The following is a 24,367-nucleotide window of genomic DNA, read 5'->3' on the forward strand; positions in this document are numbered from 1 at the left end:
GCTGAAGAACTATTGGGTATAATTTGAGGGAAATGTTCCAAAGTCACATAAACTGGAGTGGAGCAGTGACCATTCCTGCTTACAAGCTTGATTACTGTAAGGAAAGTTCCAGAATGATTTCAAATATACTCTTCCGTCACTCTGCCCTGTGGACATTCGCAGACAGGTCTTAACTGACCAGGCTCCTATCCCAAGAAGAAAGCACGTAGCCACCTCAGAGAGTCCAGTGAGTCAAAGTTTAGAACTTGGAAGTCTCCTCTAGGCTTGGTTCTCAGGGATGACCAACACTGTGAACTGCTTAGGGGAAGTTAAGCCGCCCAGTTAAAGGGAGGAGAAGGAAAAACAAAATGGCAACAAAAGGCTCGGCCTATTCCATCAGCAACTCACGGGGCTATTTTCAGTCTCATCTAACCTTTCCAACCTGTGGCCTGGCTCCTCAAAGTTCCACAATCAGGTTACAAATGATCTGACGATCTTCTAAAAGTTCTTTGCTGAAGGACCTATCTAGTCACCCTCATTCCTAACAAAATGCAAATTTCTCCAGACAGGCTCCCTTGCTTTGTAAACACTCTCTCCAACCTTGCAGAAATCGTTTTAGGAGGAGGCAGGGCTGCCTTTCCCTGCCCTGACCCCCCTTTCTCCTCACTGGGAGTGGCTGCTTGACACTTTGGAACATTTTTCCTGAAGCCATTAAGCCTCATCGGCCATTAAGCCAGGAAAACCTGGCTTTAACATTAAACATATTTCATAGTCACAGCTGTGCCAAAGAGCCAGGTTTCATGTGTAAATTCTTCCTTGGTTGTCCTCCAAAAACTACTCATAAGGAGGAAATCTCTATTTAAATGATCCCACCAGCAAACAAGGTATCATATGCTTCCTTTCATCCCTAAGGATGGAACAGTGAGCATTGCTAGATCCCAGGGAAAGAAGAATCTCTCACCTAACACCAGAAGAGATCTCAAAACAAGGAGCAGAACCCAACGCAGGCTGTGCAAAGGTCCAGTGGATCAAGGATTTTGTTTTACGAACAACTGCTCCAGATGAGCTGCGCTGTTCCATTAACAGAGCTGGGGGAGCAGCCTGCTGGAGCATGCGCCCCACACATGCACGAACATGCACACGCATCTGTGTTCTGCTCTATGGCAACAGCCAGAATCATTTGGCCTCAAAGTGCTGTTCCTAAGATGGAGGTCTGCAAAATCTCCATTAACAACAAACACTGCTATTAAGCCAGGTGCTGTGATGGCACAGCTGCTCCCTAAATTCCCCCATCAGCACTAGAGACCTCGAAGGATCACTAGTGGAACACACTAACCGTAGGCACATTCCATGATTTAGGCAGGGGCACGTCAGAGCAAAGCCATCTATAGAAACAGGGTGCCGACAACTGTAACAACTGCTTAGCTGTGTGGCCTTGGACAAGTGACTCAACCGCTCTGAACCCTGTTAGCCCAATTTTACAGAGGAGGAGATTCACAGGGCCTCCTTTCAAGGCTGAAGATTAAACATGAGGATGCATGTAAATGCTCCACACAAAGTGAGCACAACAATCTATTTGAGTCAGCCCCTCCCTAACTAGAGCTCTTTGCCAAATAAAGGGAATAAAATCCCCAAGCCGTAATTACGACCTTGTCTTTGTCTACTTAATTACCTTTATTTTCCAAACAACTGTGTGACCAGGTTTGAACAGAGGTAAAACAATTTATTTTAAGATGCCATGAGACACTGCCAGGACCCGTCTCCGTCACAGGACTGGTTAGGTATGTCGAAGCACCTTCTAAATTGCTGGTTTACTCCTCTGGAGCCTGAGGACACTGCCTAGGAGCCAGCTCGCTGACCGGGCAGCCTGGCTCTGATGGGTGGGGTCTGAAAACAAGAAAAGCGCTTTCTGATGAAGGGAGCAGACCGGACTAACTCCTGCTATCTTAAATGAAGATCGGCAAATATACTGCAGCAAACCCTGCATATAAAATCCGGCTCAAGAAAACCTCTGGGTTGCTAATGCAGGTTTGCAAATATAGCAACCATAATGAAATGGCTGCTTCTTAATGATTTCCTATAATGGTGTTTATATATGGAAGCTTTTTTTCCCTACTAAAGCCATTTAATTGGAAAACGGCAAAGGGATAAGAAGCAGCAGTCGTCCAGTTCTGATGAACGCACACAGGGGCAGCACTCTGCAGAAGCCCTAATGCGCTCCTCCTCCTTAATGTCTCTGTGCTGCCCTCCTCAGAGACCTGGCGGGGGCTGGCCCGGTGCCTCAGGGGCTCCCCGCCTGCCCCCGCTCTTTACCTGCATCGCCCCCGCCTGTCCCCCGAGTTCTGCTAGATGTGACCTCTGGGATGTATTTTCTGATGCTCCGGCCTGAGGGTGTTGCCAGAAGCCCCTGTCCACCTCCTGTTGTGGCCCTTGCTCCACTGCTGGTCATTCCCTGTTTCCTTGTCTGCTTCCTCCAGAGAACTGTGAGCTCCAAGATGGCATTCCCTGCTGCTCAATGCTGGGGGCCTCCTCTGTGGGCAGTTACACTGGCACACAGGACAGCGGAGCCCCTGCCCTCGTGGCGCCTGCATTCTAGAGTCTAGCGTGAGTGACTGGTAACCACTGATAACGCACAATGAAATAAATGCCATACACCATGTCATAAGGAAGCACTAAGAGCTGTGAGGAGAAATGAAACCTGAAAGAGAGGAGCGCACCTGACAGTGAGGGTGAGGGAAGGCCACAGTGCTCTGCCAGGACCCTCTGCCCCGGGCCGGCTGGCAGCCATGCAAAGGAAGCCGAGGGTCGGTTCAGCAAAGGAGCACTCCAGGCAGAAGGAGCAGGGAGACAAGACGAGCTGGTCGGGTGTGGGGGCAGCAAGGAGGCCAGCATGGCCATGGCTGGGGGTAAACCAGGGATGGCTGGGGAGGGGGCTGCCTGTAGTGAAAGAGGCGTAGCTCTGTGGGGGGCCCAGTCGATGTCAGGAGTCGGGATGTCACTCTGGGTGTGAGAGAACGAAGCGTGAGAGTACAGTGATCTGAGGGCAGACCCGCTGACTTACATCCCCCTCACACAGTACCCAGTGAGTTGCTGAACAAACGAGTAAGCGCCGCCTGTGTACATACAGGCATTGCTCAGACAGGGTCCTTTCCCACCAGGAGCTCAGTCTTGTCAACAAACATACTATCACTGGCTCTGATGAACATCATATTTATATCAAGGAAAAAGATGGAAAGAAAGGACTTGAGATTAGTGAGTCAGGAAAACGAAGCCAGCTCATGGTGTAGACAGGCAGACACGGCTCCTGGGAAGACTGCCTGAGCTACCAAGTGCTCTGTCAGGAGCCCCAGGAAGTCCCACCAGAAAGACGCCTGGTCCACGCAGGTAGGTTTATCCCTCCACTTCCCCACCTTATTTAAGAAACATTGTTGGCATATGGGGCACTTATTTAATTTCATAAAACACGCTTTTAGAGATATGAATGGAGGGATCAGTGTAGGCACATCTCTTTGGTTGAATGGGAACATCTTGGCCATGAGCACCTGTTCCACTACAGAGTCCAGAAGCCTGGGGCCACAAGGGTTCGAGATCCCAATGTGACAGAGCAGCATGTGGGACTTGAGCCCACAGCTGGGATGGTCCCAGGAGATTATGTGTGTTCTAACTTAAGGCCCGGGATATGGGTTCAGGTGAGTTTCAGAGACACAGTTTCAGCCTGAAGCCAAGAGCTTGAGGACCCTGGAGGTTTCTCCACTTCTCATGCCTTTTCTGTTGAGATCACATCGGTTTCAGTTCACAGCCCTCAAGGACTTTGCTGGCCTTAGGAGCAATCCCTCCTGCTGACTTCTTTCCTTTTTGAGTATTCTCTGCCCCACTGGCTTCCTAAACATGGCTCTCCTGGTTTCCTTCCTACACCTTTGGATGGCCGACTGCTTGATGGACTCACTGACTGTTTTACTTGTTCATTCCACCAAGAATTTCTGAACACACACTATGGGCCAGGCCCAATGGCAGGCTCTGAAAATCTTTTAGTAGATAAAATAAATATACTTCTGTCCAGTGGAGTTTAGTGGGAGAGTCAGTCAAGAAAAGAACTAGAAATATATCATTTAAAATTTCAATTCGAGGGGTGCCTGGGTGGCTTGGTCAGTTAAGTGTTTGACTTTGGCTCAGATCATGATCTCGCAGTTCGTGAGTTCAGGCCCTGCCTTGGGTTCTGTTTTGGGTTCCTCTCTCTTGGCCCCTACACCCTGCTTGCATTCTCTCTCTTTCAAAAATAAACAAACATAACAAAATTTTTAAAAATTTCAATTCAATAGAAGGAGACAAATGGGGCAGCGAGAGTCAACACAGGAACCTGAACAGACTGGTGCTCACAAGATGCTTTCAGAGGAGATGCATTTAAACGGAGACTATAATGATGACAGGCGAGTCCCTGCCAGGAGCTCTTCAGAGTCTCCTCCTCAAAGCTCAGGTTGACGGTCCTCAAAGCTCAGGCTCCTGTTCTCTGTACCCCTTGTTCCACCCATGGCCTCCCTCTGCTTCAGCAACCATCTGCAATAACTGCGTTCCTTCAGCCTAGACCTCTCCTTGTGGCTTCTTATGTATACCTGCTGTCTTCGGAAGCATCTCCACCCACAGACCCGAGACACCTCAGACTTCTGCCCAAACAAAACCTATGATCTCCACCCTGCACCCCCAACCCCTCAAGTAAAACAAAACCAAACAAAACTCGAAGCAAAACCACCTGCTCTTTTTCCTGTGCTCTCGTGTTGGCAATTTGTAGCATCACCCACCCACTGCACAATCCAGACACTAAGGGAACATCTCCACACTCATATTTCCTCCTTTCGCCCAGTTTCTAATCCTTCAGCAGATCTTGCCAATTTTATACCTTTCTAGATCTCAGGTACCACCACCCTGATCCTAGCGATAATTGTGCCCACTGAGATGTTAGCAACCATTTCGTAGCTGCCTCCCCCATTCATTCTTTTACTATTATTATTTTTTAATGTTTTATTTATTTTTGAGAGAGAGAGAGAGCAAGCAAGGGAAGGTCAGACAGAGAAGGAGACACAGAATCCAAAGGCAGGCTCCAGGATCTGAGCTAGCTGTCAGCACAGAGCCTGATGCGGGGCTTGAACCCACGAATCATGAGATCATGACCTGAGCCAAAGTCAGACGCTTAACCGACTGAGCCACCCAGGCGCCCCTCTATTATTTTTTTTAATGTTTATTTTTGAGAAAGAGAGCATGTGCACTAGTGCAAGTATAGGCAGGGAAAGGCAGAGAGGGAGGGTGGGGGAAGGGAATCCAAAGCAGGCTCTGCACTGTCAGCTCGTGAGATCATGACCTGAAGTCAGACTTCACCCACTGAGCCAGCCAGGTGCTCCTCTGCCATTCATTCTTGATCCACTGATTCTCTTTACCACAGAATGATTGATTCAAAATGCAAATCTGATCATCTCGTCTCTTTCTCCCACTACTAAAACCTCTGAGTGGTTTCTTATGTGTCCTTGAATATAGGTCAACCTTTCTCACACGGCCTATAATATCTTGCATGCTATGGCCCCTACATCTCTCTCCAGCCTCCATCTCACACCTCTGGGCCCTCCATACATGATGATCTTTTTTCATCTCCTTGAATGCATCCACTTCCCCCCCCACACCCCCACACCCCCCCAATGCATCTTTTCCTTTACTTGGTTAATTTCTACTTACCCTCCAGCTCTCAGCTCAAATGTCATTTCCTAGAGGAAGCTATTCTGGAATCTTAAGCTGAATCAAATTCCTTTGATGAACTCTCATGGTACTGTGTTCCTTCATGTTACAGCACTTTTATAATTAATATAAATGTGTATTATTAAAATCTCTCCCCATGAAATTTTAGATTCTAAGAAATCTACTCTATATTTACACCTCCTCCTCCTCCTTCTTCCTCCAGCTCTCCCCTACATGTGACCATTTCCTAAGATGTGATGCTCCTCCTCCTCCTGACCCCACACGCTTTTGACCACAAAGATCACCTTACCTCGTAACTTCAAAGGCTTTATCCTCAACCCCAATCTCTCCAAAGATCCAGTTACACATCTCCAAGTAGACCAGTGGTTTTGCAACATTTTGTGGGTTGACTGCAGCCCACAGCTGAAACATTTCATTTGGCAACTTACTACATAGGCACATCCTCACAGATAAGTCTCATGAAGCAGTACTGTCATTCTATTTTTTTCCTATTTGATTTCACTTTAGAAGTATTTTTAATATAATCTCAAGATCCACTATCAGGTCATGACCTGCAGTTTAAAATACACTATGTCAGGTATTCCCAGATGGGCATTTCTCTACAACCTCAAACATAATGTATCTATTTCCTAGCTCATTTCTCAACCAAACTTCCTTACTAAGAAATATGATTGTGTCCTTAGTCATTTAGGATCAACATGTTGGAGTTATTTCAGATTCCTTTTTACCCAACAGTTGCTAAAAAAGGATTGGTTCTTCCATTACAGTGTGTCACCACCCATTCCATCCTTCCTGTCCCTGCTATCATGGTTCAGATTTTACTCGAACTTGGAACACTACACTAGCCTTCTTAGCCGATTCCCTATTCCCAGATTTTTCAAATAGAGGTGACATATGTTTGAATCACAAACATCAGGGCAGAAAGCTAGTTCATCTCTTCTGTTCCAATAAAGGAGCATGTAAGGGACTCTCAAATCGATATGACTTCATCTACTCACCAAACTCCTTAATTAAATTTTAATTCAGCCTGCCTCATATTTCTAAAATTCCCATTACAATCTAGAAACCAAACTCTGGCTTGGTGCAATGGCAGGCAGACTCACCCATGTCAGCAGTGACCATGGTGGACTGGTTCTCAGGAATGGAGACAGAGGTCTGGTCTTGGTCCATGCTTCGAGAGTCTTCGTTGACCTCATGCTGACTCTGGCTGAGTTCTGATCGCAGTTCTGAGTACTCATCTTCCTCCCTGAGAAAAAAGGAGAGTCAGCTACCACTGACAGAAAGAAAACACAAATTCCTAGAAGACATGACTTTGAAGGGCAAGAGAGAAATTCAAAGAGAAACAGATCCCCGCACCCTACCCCCTCAGCCATATGGACTAAGACTCTTTTCAGGCCAGATAAATGGTCAGTCACATCCATAGCATGTTAAACTGAAAGGTTGCTTCTGTATACACACACACACACACACACACACACACACACACACACACTGAACAAAATTCATCTAACAGCCTACTAGAAACTTTTTTCCTTTAAAGATTTCCTGAAGAAATTAGATTTCTTCACCTCCTCAAATTCTGAGGTGAAAAAGAACCCATGACCTGAAGCAGGATTGGTCTGACTATGGAGGCTACAGTGGGCAAAATAAGCAGGAGTCTGGTACACAGGAATGTCACATCCCATCACCCGGAAGGTCCCACTGGTGGGCTTTCTCCTTGGAAGGGGATGTACGAAAGTGTTGGGGATGGAGCTACCAGCAAACCAGTACCTCACTGATGCAGAACAAACTGGATGCTTGGAAAGATAAGTCTAAGTAAATACCACATTTAGTTTCCCCAAAGTAAGTCCGTAGCATTAGGGGATGGGAAAAGAAGGTTGGGAGAGGAGAAAAACGGACACAATGAGTAAGTACACCCCACTCAGTAGTCTGTTTCCATTGGTTAGCACTTCTAACAGGAAGACAGCACTTAAATGCTGCTATGTTATATCTGTACACACACACCCACAACTTCTCAACCCTTCAATCCCTCAATCTTTGGTCCTTGAATCAGCTATGAGCAAGCGAAGGAAACTTAAAATTGTACCAAGTCTTTCAAAGCAATGCATGCCTCCTTGCACCACTGCCAACACCACACACACAACGGACACAGACGTGGAGAGCACAACATTAACTCCCTTTACTTTGCAAGTGATCCAGAAGAGAAAACTGTCAGAGGATTTAATCATGAGGGTGGGAAGTCCATAGGGGTCGATGAAGAAAGACAGGAAGAGAAGTCCTCTTGGCTTGGCTTTCACTTAAAGTAGGTGACACTAGGAGGGTAGAAAGTCTTAGAGTCTTGGGTTTGGGGTAGACCAAGATGGTGACGAGTGACCACTGGAACTTGAAGAGGCAACTGCCATTTTAAGCTAGGGAGACACATCTATAAATTAAAGAATGTGAAGAACTCTCCAGAGTTCTTAGTTGTTTCCAGAAATCAATATCCTCACAGGGAAGGAATTCAGCTGAGCCCCTGCTTTATAAGGTGTTTTTAATAAAAGCCATCCCCAAATCTGGGGAGACTTTGAACAGATACTAAGCCCCCAGACATGCAAAATATGAATTAGAATGGGAGTAGTAAAGGCAAAAAATATAGGTTAATGTTCTATGAATAAGTTAATTGTTAGCCACCTGCAAAGCTAACAATAATTAGGTTTAGGAATGAAAACAATTAAAAAGTACCTTAAGAGTAGCCTTGTTGGTCCAGAGGGTAATTGTGCTCTGATATATCAGCTCTCCTTTCAATCAGCACTTAGAAATCTGATTTTAGTTAACGGGAGGTTTTGTGTGTGATGAATAAATTACCTTTGTTGCACGGCCAATGTAATCAGCTTCAGCTTGGCTGAGACTCTTTTTACAGCCAAGAAAGCCAGATAAATGCTGCTGTATCTCTAGTATAAATGACATTTGCAGAATCATTAATAGCCACCTTAAACCGCTCTGGCTTGGCAGGTGCCAAAATATATACTGGCTGCCAAATCTCCTGCTTGGTAAGGAATCACTTCTAGGGATTATTAGGATGAACTTTATACAGCAGTGAAGAGGGAAGGGCTAGGGAAGAGCAGACTGTTGATTGCTGGGGGCATTCCTTACCGACGTCAGAGCACGGTCTGAAGGAGAATCACACCACACTAGAAATGCTATCTGAGGCAGAAGACTTTCAGGGTCATGAAATGCAAAGCAAGGATCCTTGGTCAATGTATCTGAGCACCAAAATAAGGATAGGAAAGCCAAGAACAGGTGGATGCTGTCTTCCAGGAGTCAACTGTGTCCACAACTAATTCTAACCTAAGGATGCTGTGCATGGGCATGGGGGGACTGGGACTGCAGGGGAGGAGTAATCAGCGAAAGCTTTTTATTGAATGTGACTGACAATGAAATGGAGAGGAACAAGTGGCCATGTAGCTGAGACCACACAGGGTGCAGGCTAGAAACATGAGGCTGGAGGGGCACTCAGGCAGCTTGTTGAGTGAGCCACTGTGTCAGAAGGAGAACTTACTGTATTGAAGGAGGCAAATCATCAGTGTTAGGTGGTAGATATAAAAATAAAGTGAGTGAAGTCCAGGATCTCAGGAAGAAGGGTGCACTGCTGAGCTGCTGTATGGAAGCAGGTAAAACAAGCAGGAGGAAAGTGTAGAAGGTCTATGTTCTTGACCCCAGGGGGAGGGGCTGAGCTGAGCACACAAAATCTCTGGTTAAGATTCCTTCTTATGGTAATCATATTGAGTCCTATAGTACAAACCATCACATGCAAACAAAGTAAATAGCAATGAGAGGCAGAAAGCAACCTTGTGAGACCAGGCCGGGTTTTGTACCAGGAAGAATGAGGTATAAAAATGGCTACGCTGAACCTAAATATTGAAGTTTGAGCAACCTTGTTATTTCTCCCACTGACTTTGGTCAAAGAATTCATAGAGCTGCATATCCTTATCATCTCCTGATCATCATTACTGGCAGCATTCCTGAAAAGAGGCTGGACTCTGGGACTGTGAAAGAACAAAAGCCAATTCACTCAGGGCCTTTTGTGAGCTGACAATCTGTGACTGCAGTTATGTGGAAGACTCGAGCTCCAGGTCTGCTCTCTACCGTGTTATTCAGGAGTTCTGGGTCACCCAGAGCAATGGAGCAAAGTCAGAAACACTCCAGCGGTGCCAGCAGCTTCACAAAAGTAAGAATATGAGGTGTTTTCTCAAGGCTGCTCTGTGCCACAGGAGTCTCCTGACTGGTAAAGATGGCTCGCTAACCACACAGCATCAGTGCCTCGAAGTGACTTCATTGTTTGCTTCTTTCTGTTGTGTATACAGTCACTCTTGGCAAATGATAACTTATTTTGGGAAAGAAAGAGAACCTCCCCAAAGAACACCAGCTGCCAGCGCTGCTGATGAAAAGGAAAACATGAAAAGATCCAAGAAGTGACTATTTTAAGCCAAAAAAACAAAAACAAAACAAAAAAACACAAAAAACAAAACACCTTTGATAAACTGATAAATGTTGATAATTAGACATTATTGTAGCAGTTTCACAATTATGGAATTACAAAGTTTTCAGGCGTCTCTCTTTGGAACATCAAGAATCATCTCGGGGCGCCTGGGTGGCTCAGTCGGTTAAGCCTCCGACTTCGGCTCAGGTCAGATCTCACGTTTGTGGGTTCGAGCCCCGCATCAGGCTCTGTGCTGACAGCTAGCTCAGAGCCTGGAGCCTGCTTCTGGTTCTGTGTTTCCTTCTCTCTCTCTGCCCCTCCCCCTCTCATGCTCTGTCTCTCTTTGTATCAAAAATAAATAAAACAATAAAAAAAAAAGTTTAAAAAAAAATCATCTCACAGGGGTGCCTGGGTGGCTCAGTTGGTTAGCGTCTCACTTCAGCTCATGTTATGATCTCGTGGTTTGTGGGTTCGAGCCCCATGTTGGGTTTTGTGCTGACAGCCTAGAGCCTGGAGCCTGCTTCATATTCTGTGCTGCCTCCCCTCTCTGCCCCTCCCTTGCTCGTGCTCTGTCTCTCTCTCTCAAAAATAAATAAAACATAAAAAAAATTTTTAAATAAAAAGAATCATCTCACAGGATTCTAAATGTACCTTGTTTCATTCACTTAGAAGCATTTGTGAAGTGCTTTCAAGTTGTTTCTAGAGTAGCAATCATTAGTGCTTGCTACTAGCTCCAATGACAAGAGAAAAATGCGCCCAAGAAGGCAGGCATTAGCTTGTCCCCACCACCTGTGTAACTAGCAGTGGCAGAAAAGTCCCAGGCAGAAAAGTCCAGACCGGGCAGAGATCTTTGGGCTCAATCAAAGCCAGGATCAATACCTTTATTTTACAAATAAAGCAGTTGAGGCTTCAAGAGACTAAGTAATTTACCCAAGATTCTTTGACTAGTAAGCAGTACAGCCTCATTCCTAAATTTGGGACCAGTGAAACAACAATCAAATACGGTGATCTCTGGAAAAGATTATGTTGTTTTTGACAATGATTTTTAAAGATTTCTTCTCATTATTGGCTAGGGGTGAAATGATCCCTTTTCAGAAAAGGGAACGGTCAATGAAAATGTAATTCTTATCCTGCTTTCCAGACCTTAAGCTGAAGTATTATGGAATCAGTATTTGATATAAATATTACTTCATTAGCAATGCCCATGTCTATTTTATTTTGGCATGCACATTCATGCCTTGTCACTGGACTGATCTGTGAACAAGACCTGTATGGACATCTGCCTGCCTTGACACCTGTCAGTCAACTATGTCCAGCCTACCTGACCTGGCAGGTGAGGGGGGATGTTTGTTGAACTACATTCTTCCTTACAAGTAAAGGCAGACTTGCCTTGAAATGTCATCATTCTTTTAAAGAACAAATATTTTTTAGATATGAGGAGATGTATTCCTTTCAGCTCTCTTGGAGGATCTAAAGCAGGAAATCAGTGATAAGTCCTGATTCTTCCTGCCATTCCATCTCTTCCTATTTTTTCCATCTAGCACAAAGCAAGATCAGACTCATCTATGAATCTTTTGGTGAATAATCGGGCAAATGGAATGGTCAGGCTCATGGAGCAGGCATGAGATTTTAGAGGCTAGATTACATTAGAGTAGATGGAGACTCTGAATATGCTATTTGTTGACAAATGAAGAGCATTTTGCGGACAAAGAAGCAGAAAGATGAAGTGGAAGGGAGGCAAACAGAGAGATGGGGTCAGTGTTTTAGGGCCACAGCCCTTCTAGGTGAAAGGTGGGGAGAGAGAACCCAGGTCAGAGCCCAGACTGAGGGTCAATCTTAGGAACAGAAGAAAAGACCTACAGTCCTAGAAGTTCAAGAAAAACACCCTGGGAAGGAGGGAGGATGTAGGGGCTCGTGCTGCAGAAAAGGACCCGAAACAAGAAAAGGTCACTGGATTTTTCAGTTAAGAAGTCACTGGTGGTTTTCAAAGAAGCATCATAGCTTAGGCTACTGTTACAAAATACTGTAGGCTGACTAGCTTAAACAATAGTCTTGATTTTCTCCTAGTTCTAGACTTTGATTAGAAGTCCAGAATTAAGGTGCCCACATGATCAGTTTCTGGCTTACTGGCCCACAGATGGCTGCCTCACCACTGCGTCCTCACACGGCCAGGTGCCTTCGAGCAAGCCCTCTGGTACCTCTTCTTCTAAGGGTGCTCACTACACCCACCATGGGGTCCCATCCTCATGACCTCAACTAAACAGAATTACCTCCCAAAGGCCCCAACTCCAAATCCTATCACGTTGAGGGGCAGGGCTTCAACATAGGAATTTTGAATTCAGAGACATAATTCAGTCCACAGCAAAAGGAACTTCAGCAAACTGTTGCCCTCAGAAGCCAGACAGCAGTGGGCTAACAAGCGATGGGAAATAAAGCAGAAAACATGACTACTCGTGAGAGCCGGCAGTGAAAGGGTGATGTTATGAGAATAGCTTTTGGACAAATAAAATGATCTCCTCAGAAAACAAAAGAGTTCATGTTTAATTTGCTTAGAACCCACCCACCCCCATTCCAAAGTGAGCTACTGATGTATTTTTCCATTTTCCTCATCCCATTATATAACCTCTCCAAGTCAGATAAGCATTAAAAAAAGCCATTCATAACATACAGTTAAGTGAAAAAGCATAGATTACAAAACATTGTGTGCTATATGATCAAATTTATTTAAAATATTCATGAATAAAATTTTTTAGAAGGCCATATATACAACATGTTCAGTGTTTATTCCTAGGAGATGGGATTTAGGATGCATTAGGCAGGGCTCAGTTAGGAACATAAACTACACTAGATGTTTCAAGTAGAAGCGATTTAATTTAGGCAGTTCCATGCTTGCATAATGGTTGGAAGGACCAGAAAAGTGAGGGTGGAGGCCACCAGGAGCTGTCACATTTGCCATCACAGTTGTGGAACCCCGCAAAGGTCAGGCAACTGCCGCTGCCCTCACAGCTGCCCACAGCTCCAGGCTCTGGCCAGTCGGTGCAGGACCTCATGCCCACCAAAGCTTGTACGTCAGCTCCTGCCATCACGGCCTGAGCAGTTATGGCTCCCGCCTGCCTTCTGCTTTCCAAACCCATGCGAAGGGGCCTCACCGGCAGACCCCAACTGTGTGCAGATGGCAGCTACTAAGGCAATCTGGGAAGGAGTCCTAAGGGTCCAGCCTCTTTGATTCCCAGAGTAGCGGAGAGAAGGGGTAGGGATGGTACGAGGTGCTAGATAACATGTCACAGGCCACACTCTTTGGGTACTTGACAACCACACCCATGGTTGATACCTCCATACTGACATTCCTAATTGCGACAGCAAAGACCCCAAGCCTCTCTAACTATCCCTCATTCAAGTGTAAATGAAGTCACCTTCTCACCAAAATGGGAGACCCCAAGTCCCATCAGTTATTGTAGCCACTGTCAGGTAACCATGTCTACCAGTTTAGGAGCAAATCTACCTAGATACCATCTAACCTGACCATCAGACAAGTTTCACCAGTACCAGTTCACCTGACATAATAGGAGAGAATAAGAAGGTAAAAAAAAAAAAAAAAGGAAATTCAGTACATGCATAAACAAGCAAGACAATATGCACAGCCTTGCATCTTTTCTGTAACTGGCCATGAGGCTATAGTTTGATCTTTCTAACTTCCTTCATCCACTAGGAAATCCCTATTTCCTTTGTGCTTGGCCAGCATCTTAGAGTTCTTTACCTATAGAAATAATTAGAAATTTTTATTTTGGGGGGACCTCAGTGTATATACCTGGCACCCCCTACCTGGGATCAGATTGCTATACAGTCTCCAAGCAAAGTAAGACGAGCTTTATCAGACAAGGAGGGGAAGGGCTCCTACAGACAGGGAAACTCAGTGGAGTTCTTCGGCTCTGGGAATTGTGATTCATTGAAACCTACCCATATGTCTCCATTCAAATTCTCACCATTTCATCTTTTCCTATCAGTGCTTAATCTTTACCTAAAAGACCTGATGTGGCTGTGAATTCAACTTACATTGGAATTCAGCTACTTGCGGTGTCTGATTCTTGGCTAAATTAGCCCTGTGGCTATAGGAGATGGAAGAGTGTCTTGTACAATAGTCACAGAAGGTCCCAGTTCTGACTGTGACCTCAGATAAAAGCTTAAAACTATGAGATCATCATTTTTCTTATATAAGCAATTCAGTATTCCTTATGTACGGATGTATCAGAGCTTACCTAAACGATTCCCCTATTATTTTTCAGCATTTCCAATAAATTTCTAACTTGGGCACAACTAAAGTGACAAGAAAGTCTGTAAGGTACTAGCATTGTACCTGACTAGTATGACAATCAATTTCCTAGACCCTGGATGTGCGAGGGCAGCTGGAGGTTCTCTGTGGCTGGTGCCTCCTCCTCACCCCCATCTCCGCCCAACTTAGTCTAACACAGCATCTCAGCACCTGAGGGCAAACCAATTTCCGGCAGTGCTGGGGGCAGGAGACATGCCCTAGCCTGGGAGGTCAGAGGACAGGAAGAGCCTCATCTTACTGGCCCACAGTCTGCACGTCTTGCAGGGAGTCCCCTGCACGGAGGGAAAGCTCATTTACATAATGAAAACTGGCAGAATTCAATGTGACATCTGCACAGATGCAATCTCCCTTTAAATAAAAGGCACCAATAAATGTTTACGGTCAAGAAGCTCACTGTATTTTAACATGAAGCCATTTGGCCATTGTATTTAATTTAAACATCCTGAAATTGAGTTTTCCAGGTGATGTGTGATGCTTTTTTTCACAACTCACTGAGCCCATTTGCCCTCACCTTCTCAAGTGTTTAAAAGTGCAACATGTTTTAATGGAAATTACAAATTTACCAATGTACTCTGCCAGCCTCCTTTAAGTCTGCTCTAATCATTTCTTTGGTCTGAAAATTCTTCTATGCTCATGCATTTCTAACCTACAATCACTCCAAAGACCAGAATACAATTTAAAAGACTTGAGGTTCTACATTGGAATATGGAATTTCCAATGGAATATGGAATTTATTGTGTGGCTCCAGTTCAGTGCCAAGTTTTCCATGATTTTGCTCAGAAAACAGAGGCCAGGGGCACCTGGGTGGCTCAGTCGGTTAAGCTTCCAACTTTGGCTCAGGTCATGATGTCACGGTTTGTGAGTTCTAGCCCTGCGTCGGGCTCTGTGCTGACAGCTCAGAGCCTGGAGCCTGCTTCACATTCTGTGTCTCCCTCACTCTCTGCCCCTCCCTTGCTTCCTTGCTTGTGCTCTGTCTGTCTCTCTTTTTCAAAAAAAATAAACATTAAAAAATTAAAAAAAGAAAACAGAGGCCTGTCAGTACCCTCACCAAGTAGCCCTGTCATTCCTGTAACTCTCAGAGTTGGAACAAAAATGCACCCCAAGTTTCTTCTAACCCGAGACTTCTAGAGGGACAGTTGAAAGTAGTTGCCTCTAAAACGGCCCTAATCACAGCTTGTACAAACATTCAGTGAACAATGCACTCTTTCTCCAGAAAGGTAGGTGCCAACCATTTGCTATACTCGGAGCTGTTCTCTGAGCCCAGGCAGGATGATATAAAGTTCTCATCCTTGGCTAAATCACTCAAAGCAAATCCTTCCTCTGAACAGCAGGGTAGACGCACCTATTATGGGCGGAGACTTTGGGGTTAACTGATTGATAAGGAAGGCAGGGCCATCAAAAGTCACTTTCATGGAGAGACTATTAAGTAAAAGCACAGACTGTGGGTTCTAACTCCGCCGCCACACTCTGCTAAATGTAATTTCAAAGTCATCACTTAATATTTGTAAGCCCTAGCCCTTTCTGCTAAGTAAAATGATGTATCGGATCTTGGCCCCCACTTTATGGGTTAGAAGGCCACGTCAATGTTGGTAGATCAACTTCAGGTGAACTCAAAAGGTTAGATTATCCAGAAGCATATTTACTGTTTAGTTATAAGCTGCATTCATAGAGCTCTCAAAATCTCCAAGAGGGGAACACCGTTTGCACATCGAGAGACCTGGTGGATTCAAGAGGTGGTAGGGATGTTGGGAGGGAGACAGACAGGCTCCATTCAGAACTGGGTAATAAAGCATTTCACCAGCTTCTGGCTCCACACTCTTATCAGTAAACTGAGGATTACAACCCTCACCCTGGCTACCTTCCAGGGTTATCATGACAATCAAGGCGAGAACAGAATAGTGGAGGGGAAACTGCACGATCATCAACGTTAAAGAGAAAGTAGTTATCAACTGCAAAAATCTTGGTTGCAAGTAAAACATCGTTATAATTCATCAGGATGCTTTCAACCCCAGGAGCCAGGTTGGAGCCCAGAGTGGCAGAGAGAAAGATGTACTGGGAGCCCACTACCTGATGGTGGTGCCTTGCAAACGGTCTATCTTCTTATTGAGCTCAGCAATGATGCTGTGGAGTTCCGTGATGCGTTCCTCGTACCGAAGTGTTGTTCGCTCCTGGACATCCTCATGTTCTCTCATGAGGTGGGACTGCTCACACTGGGATCAAGAGAACAAGACAGAAGTGCCAATGAGTTGACGCACCTATGGGTGAGTGATTTAAGTTTTTTGGTCTCAAGCCACCAAAACCTCAACACTGAGCACACTCCAAATAAACATATGCCCGCTCATTGGCCAGGAATCCCAGAAGCCACATCAGCAGCTAACTTTTATCACGTCCTTTGCCTTTGGAGCATTCATTCTGTCTTTAGGGGGAAGTCCCTCTGTCATTGCCTCACAATCTTTGTGGCATTATTCAAGTCTTCTGCTTCTACCCCCCTCCAAGAAGAGGGCAAGTAGCCTGAGCTGGATTCATCAGATACCTTCTTTGGGGAATGTGAATCTTTAGTAAATGCACTTAAGATTGTGTGGAGTTGATTCACTTGACTGAGGGTCCTGAAAAGATTGTCCCTTAGTTCCTGAGACCTACTTCCTTGAGATTCCTTCCCTCCCACACTCCTTTATGGCTGTTCAGTTTCAATGTACCCTTTCAGCCGATGTTTGCTGCCATACGTTTCAGACACTTTTCAACCAGAGTCCTAACTGGTATGATAATATTTCTTATCTGGCCGGTTATTTGCAGACTTAATTTTTTCCAATATCCTTTCCCACCAGACTATGAACTCTGGCAAGGCAAGGACTAGGTTTTTCCATGATTTAGCCCTAACACATGGCATGTGGCTTGCTTCACTGTGGGTGATCTAGTAGCATTATGGAATGAATAAATCGCAATATATCAAACTGTCAAGAAGACTGCTATGCAGAAACAATGACAGAAGCAGCTGAGGCACTTCCCTTGCTCAGCATTTGATGGTGTAAGAGGCAGCAGATGCTATAGAAACATTTTTGTAGCTAGAGTTTAAATCCTAAGGAACTTGTTCATCTCTTTCACTTCTCTGCCCTCTCCTCGTCACCCCACCAATCTCCGCGCATTTGATCTCATTTGCATAACAATAAAACACTCATCAGTGATGGAATGAGGAATCTAGCTTCTGTCCCTGTCTACTGCGTTCAGCCCTGATTAATTTCCTGTCCAACAGAGGAATTTTAATTTCATTTCAGCCAGGTTTTCCTAATGCCAAGAGCCATATGTACTTGCCAGCTTTGCACCTTCAGGGCTAGTGGCAGAAGGAAAAGGGTAAGACTTCTCACCCGCCATGTCCAACTGTCCTTTCTCTCCCTAAATCTGTGGTTTCCCATGGTGTAACCCAGAAGCTACTGGGCAGGGACAAAGGTCTTCAAAGACAGGCAGAACACTACACTAAGCCCAACTCAATACTGAAACAGAAGTATGCAGCGGAGAAATCTGATAAATATGGTGGTATATATTATGGCAGGGACCACACTTAACAAATGACTTGATCAGTATCAATGTGGTAACTTCCTGGGGGCTGCTCAGAGCCCTAGGAGCAAGATTGGGGGCAACAAGGTTGTGAAAGCTGCATCACAGATCTTTTGTGAGACAGCTGCTTTCTAAGAAATAATGATGTGAACTTCTGTTCTTAAGGACAACCTGCAACATCCAGTAACGTCCACTCAATGTCAAATGTTCAAGAAATGAGAATGAAGGGGTGAGTCAAAGTCCCATTTACAGGGAAGCTTTCCTAAACAGAACAAAACTGCAACAGGCCCCAAATACTCTTTCCATGAAGTTATGCCTTTTCATCCATGATCCATTATATTTTACAAGGGAAAACAGAAGTCCACAAAATGACAGTGTGTCAAAGACAGTATCTGTCAATAAATGAAAAAGGCTCATATTTCTCTGGAACATATGAATACTGTTTCTCTCCATCCCCACAAAATATCTGTGAGTTTTTGTTATCAGTCTTTATCCCCACCTTCAAATTGTGTGTGTGTGTGTGTGTGTGTGTGTGTGTGTGTGCACGCATGCGCTTGCACTTGTTTATGTGTGTGTGGTATGTACATGTGTCAGTGTAGCTGGCACTCTCATGAAGGTCACCAGTTCTAGATCTTAAAATAATTACAAGATCATGCCTAGTTTGACCTTGATCTCATATCCACCATGACTCTCCCAGCCATCTTGCTGGCTCCTCCTCTTTGCTTTTCCATATTCATCTCCATAGGGCTACAAATCACCAAGAAAGGCTTCCCCTCACAATCTCAACAGCTCTCAGTCTCCATCAACTCCTCACTTACTGTTCCTCCTTCACAGTCTTCAGAGGTCAAAAGCCCACTACCATCACCAAGGCAGACCAGAAACTGCAAAATTCACTAAAAAATGAAGGTTTGCAAATATTTGTACAAGAAATACGTACGATCAACTGATAACCACCAAGACAGCTCTGGGCATCCCTGGTGACTGTTGTGAGCTGCCTAACAGGTAAGATCTGGGTGGCTGCCCAGGTTGCCAGAAGAGCAGATGGCCGATGCCCAGATAACGAGAGGATGCTATCTGGCACTACACTATCTTTGCTCCTGCCTCTAACTGGGAAGTCTGCCTAGAGGGTATGAGCATGAACAAGAGACAACAGGAAGCCTGATGATTCAGACAGAACAGCACTTGTAGCTAAAAGGAGACAAAAGAATCATAATGTATATTTGGAACTAAGGGGTTCATTCTGGAGTAGCAATGAGAATATACTGGAGAAAAAAAATTCCTGCTGAAGACAAAGATATCTGGTTTACATTCCTATATTTTTTCCATAAGTATGGTTTCTTAAAATAGTGGAAAGCTTCTATAATTTAATTCTTCTTCTACAAATAATATATATGCCTTGATTTCCCCTAACATTTAAGATGGCGTGCTGGGTGCCATAGTGGGGGTCACTGTCACACACACTTTGAAGGGAACAGCTTCCAGGTGGAATTTTGTGCTGGAGAAGAAACATGAACAGAAGTGGAGGTTGTGGGGAGGAGAGATGGTGGAAAGGTACCTTGGGGATTCTTTACACAGCAAGAAGAGAACCCTGGAAAATCATTATCCTAACTCCTAGCCTCAAGGTGAATGAATGGCTGGAGAAGACATTGCCCAAGGCCCAGCTGTACACATCAACCTGTCCTTAAGGTGTCTCATTAAACACACTTCACCCATTCTGTCCACACTCATTGGAACCAGAAAAAGATAGGCTAAGGCACTCATCTCCAAGCTTAGTGAAAATCCCTGGAGCTTTTCCAAACTGTGGTGCAGGGCAAAGTGGGGCAACTCCCATGAGACAAGAGGGCAGGAGAAAACAAGTCATGACCTGCAGGAGCCGAAAGAACCCAACAAAACACCCTTGTTAAACACTTCTCAGGAAGCTGCACAAGACCAACCCCATCAAGGGACACTTTAGTACATGGAAGAATGGAGGATGAGTAGCGGCACCCAGGACAGACACAGCCATCCTGTCAACGATCAGCGCCTTCCTGTCCTGGCAAGCTCCTGGCAAGCCTGGCTTGTTCAAGTCGGGCCTGATTTTATTATCCCGCTCCAGTATCGTTACTGACCCATGCCTCTCACAGCCCTCAGCTGTCAGGACCTGGGAGAGCATTTCTCTTAGCCTGAGAGGGTATGTGATTTCAGGCATTCGGTTTCACAGGGGCACAGGTGAGGTCAAGATGGACACCGCACCCCCAGAGAGGAGTCACCCAGAGGCAGGTAGCCCAGTAAAGCCTCAGCTGAGAAGGTAATACAAAGGCAGCAAAGCAGGAAAAAGGAGTATTACCTCTATAATTACAATTTTTTTATCTTTAACTTACAAGTTTAAGTACTTTATACACATTAAAAAATGATAGATGTCCACTTTCTCCATAATCCATCAATAAAACCCTTTTTCAAATGGTGTTCATTTCTCTCCAGTATTTTCTTACGCATATGCGGCTCTGCTGGGGCCACCATGTGGGATAAGCGACCTGTAAGCGTCAGCACCCCTGGGTGCGCATCAAGACTCTGGTTCACCACCATCCATGCACATGGTGGAATTATACATTCCCTTCCCCTGGAAGCTGGATATGGCCATGTGGCTTGTTTCAGCCAATGAGATCTCAGTGAATTGATATCATTTGCACCTGGAAGCCTTTAAGAGCTCCTTCAAAATTTGCTACATTCCCTCCCCCAGCCATGGCTGCTGGCCATGTTCCGGATGGTGGAAGCCACCAGTTCAGGAGGCTGGCTGAGGATAATGCCGCACAGATATTCCTGCCGGCACTACCGAGCTCCTAGCAAGAAACAAGAAATACACCTTTCATATCTGAAGCCAATGAAAATCTTGGGACATTTGTATCATCTGCATATTCTGAGGATACAACCATTTTATAGATGAAAACCAACTAAATGTAAAATGACTGATTTGTTATGTCCCAGACAACAAGGAGAACCCTCTGAAAAACCCTCCTGATTTCCTGTTTATGCCATCAAAGGGTTAAAGCGATTAGAGCCACAATCTTCTCCCCTCCACTCCCTCCCAGCTCCCTGACCTGTGGGCTGGTCTCTGTACCATTTGCCGAGGATCTCCTGGGGCACCAGAGTCATCCTCCCTGGGCCCCTTCCCTGACTCACCTCTGGTGAACTCCAAGAAACACAAGTACTATGCCTTCCAATATCAGACAGCTCTCTCCTCAATCCCCTGGAGCACCAAAATAAACAAGTAGACACATGGGGTTGTAAGACAGGACATTCTAGATCCCTCCAGTTCCCATCAAGCCGGCCTTAGCTGCCCAAGTCAATTATTCAGTGACAACTTTCTTAACAGGGAGGAATGGCAGCTTCCTCCTGCAAAACTTCCAAGTGAGGGATTATTTTCTTCTCCTTACCATACAGAAACACCCTGTACGATTTCAGTAGAACAAAATAAGAAACGGTGTCAAACAACACACTGCCACTTCCTTCCTATGATCACAGGGAACTGCATCCAGGTTCTCCCTACTCCCAGCCTACAGTCATCAGTTATTCAACTGAGCTTGCAGTACAGCAAAGAAAGCAAGCCCGCGGTGGCAGGATCTTGCCTGCTATGAATTTCTGGAGGTCAGAATCATTAGGATTGCTCCTCTCACAATTATCAACTGTAGGTCTGAAAGGCAAAGAAAAAAAAATTGAGGTTGGATAAGATGAAATTGTGCTTTTCCTGAAAATCATGTGACACTTTATACTCTGAGCATTTTCCCTAGGTATCAGCTCTCCTGTTGTGATGATGAAGCAAATTTAAAATCTATATAAATACCTGTGTCTTGCCACATAAATTGGTGAAATTGCCTAAATGCAAAAAATGTTTAATAAAAACAAGCAGTATCATTACAACAACCAAGAATAAAACCCTTTAGGCTCATCTCTGCTATTGGTGCAATCCAGGGATAAAGCCATGAGTCAGCCTTGAGACAGACTGGTCTGAGAACTTGAGCCCTTGTTGGAAAAACCCCGTGCGATGTGCTGATGCTAAGGAGCTTTATGGTTTTGTTAATGTTCTTCACTGGGTTTTACCTTACCCCACAGAGGCCACTGATCTTTAATCATCACATTAGTCTCAGCTGTCAAACCTAAGAGCATTATGAACTCCATTCTTGAAAACTGCAATGCCATCATTCATCCATTAACCCTCTTGAACATCCTGGGGATACCAAGAAGTCATGCTACTCTCTCAGGATCACAGTGGGTTGGTCTCTGTAATATTACTGAGGGTTAGTTTCATCTTCATTCTAAGGCCTTACGCAGGTACTCCCAAGGGGAAGCTGGGAAAAATAAGGCCTGCTAAACAAAGAGGCCCAGCACAAATGGAAATGCCTTTGATGAGTAAACAGCAAGAGCAATTTATCAAAGAAAAGTATAAAACCAGAGAGAAAAGAATAGAGAACATTATTGACAAAGAGAATGCGACCCAAAGACATCTTTAAGTATTTCATACAATGAGAGAAAACGATGAGAAAGCACTCTCTCCACTATACTTAATGAAAACTATTTATGTTTTCTTCCTAAAAGCCAAGAGATAGAAAATTCAGAAGACTTACTTTCCAAAGATAGAGAGCTTAGAAATAGACAGTGTTCAGGAGGCTCCTGACTCTTCAGTTAAGTGTCTGACTCTTCATGTTGGCTCAGGCCATGATCTCAATGGGTTCATGAGCTCTACACTGACAACGTGAAGCCTGCTAGCGATTCTCTTGCTCTCGCTCTCTCTCTCTAGGCCTCCCCTGCCCTTTCTCAAAATAAATAAACAAACCTAAAAAAAAATCTTTATGGAGTGCTTGGGTGGCTCAGTCATGTAAGTGTCCAATTTTGGATTTCAGCTCAGGTCATGATCCCATGGTGTGTGGGCTCCATGCATCACTCCCTCTCTGCCTCTGCCCCTTCCATGCTCACACACATGCATGCTCTTTCAAAAGTAAAAAAAATAAACTAAAAAAAATCTTTAAAAAACAAAGTGTTCTGTATTACTACTGACTGATTTCATTTCAAAGGGATTCATAAGCTTGTTTGAAGTATCATTTTACAGCACTTAAAAATGCAGCAATTTAAAACTGTTGGTACTAAATAAATAGCAAATATCCTGGAAGCATTAAGTTAGTACTATATATGATCTTGCCAGCTTCCTACAAGGCTGTTTCCCGTGAGACTATTTAATGTTGGTGCAAAGGCATGCATGTGTCTATGCACCTGTTTGACTTGGGATGGAAGGGATGTTTAAACCAAATGGATCTGTGCATCATCCCCTCCCCATGACTTCGAGATCCCCTCTGGAGGCTAAGGGCAGCCTGGGCAGCTTAAGAGACATACAGGATTAGTACAGCTGTGAATTCCCACAAAACCTGGTTTCAAATTCTAACTCTTGGTATTTTCTAGCTACATAATCTCAGGCAAGATACTCAAATTCCCTAAACTTCAATTCCTTCATTCATAAAATAGCAATGTTACTAGTACCTGCATCAAAGGTCATTATAAGAACTCTCTGTATAAAGCATGCCGAATGCTTGGCACACTGCCCGTCACGAATACAGCTCAAGAAGTATGGTGATTATCACTACTGGTATAAGCTAATAGTGGTTTTGTTAATCAAATCCCTCAGGAAGTTGCGATGAACAACCTCCAAAATGCCCTTATGATCCCTGAATATCCTTTGTGTGACACCCTCTTACTTAGCCTGGGTGGAAACAGTGACTGGTTTCTAACTAATACAATGTGGCCAAGGTGATGGGATATCACTCCCATGACATTATGAAAGACTCCATCTTATCAGCAGACTTATTCTAGAATCTGTCTCTGCATGGATGGCTATGAAAAAACAAACTGTCCTGAATCCTACAACCACAAAGAAATAAATTCTGCCAAGGGCATGGGTGAGTGTACTTTTCCCCAGTTGAGGCTTCACATGAACATTCAACTCTGGCCAACACCTTGATTACAAACACACAGGGAACCCAGTTAAACCATACCTGAGTTCCTGATATACAGAGCTGTGAATTAATAAATATGTGTTGTATGAAGCCAGTTTTTGTGGTAACTTATTACACAACAATAGAAAATAAACAGAAGTACGTTGCTTCCCTGTCACACTGATATAGGCTCCTTATTCTTAAAACTACTGACAGGTTGACTTTATGACCATGTATAATAAACCTTTTCTTATTCAGCTAGTTACAGTGTCACCATCAATAGTGACTCAACAGATGTTGAAGCTCCTTCTGAGAATTTCTGATGAATACAGCCACCATTTACAT

At 44.5% G+C, this 24,367-nt stretch overlaps 1 protein-coding gene across 1 annotated transcript in view; it reads right to left on the reverse strand.

Annotated features, from left to right (window-relative positions):
- Window positions 1-24,367, reverse strand: part of MCC (MCC regulator of WNT signaling pathway) — a 257,976-nt gene that overhangs the window by 79,014 nt on the left and 154,595 nt on the right. Inside the window, exons 3-4 of the mRNA XM_029942717.1 lie at window positions 16,578-16,720; window positions 6,825-6,967 (exon numbers count right to left, since the gene is read on the reverse strand). Of these exons, the coding sequence (XP_029798577.1) occupies window positions 6,825-6,967; window positions 16,578-16,720 (286 nt within the window). The remainder of the gene's footprint in view (window positions 1-6,824; window positions 6,968-16,577; window positions 16,721-24,367) is intronic.

The sequence above is a fragment of the Suricata suricatta genome, chromosome 6 (assembly GCF_006229205.1).
Source record: "Suricata suricatta isolate VVHF042 chromosome 6, meerkat_22Aug2017_6uvM2_HiC, whole genome shotgun sequence".
NCBI lineage: Eukaryota > Metazoa > Chordata > Mammalia > Carnivora > Herpestidae > Suricata > Suricata suricatta.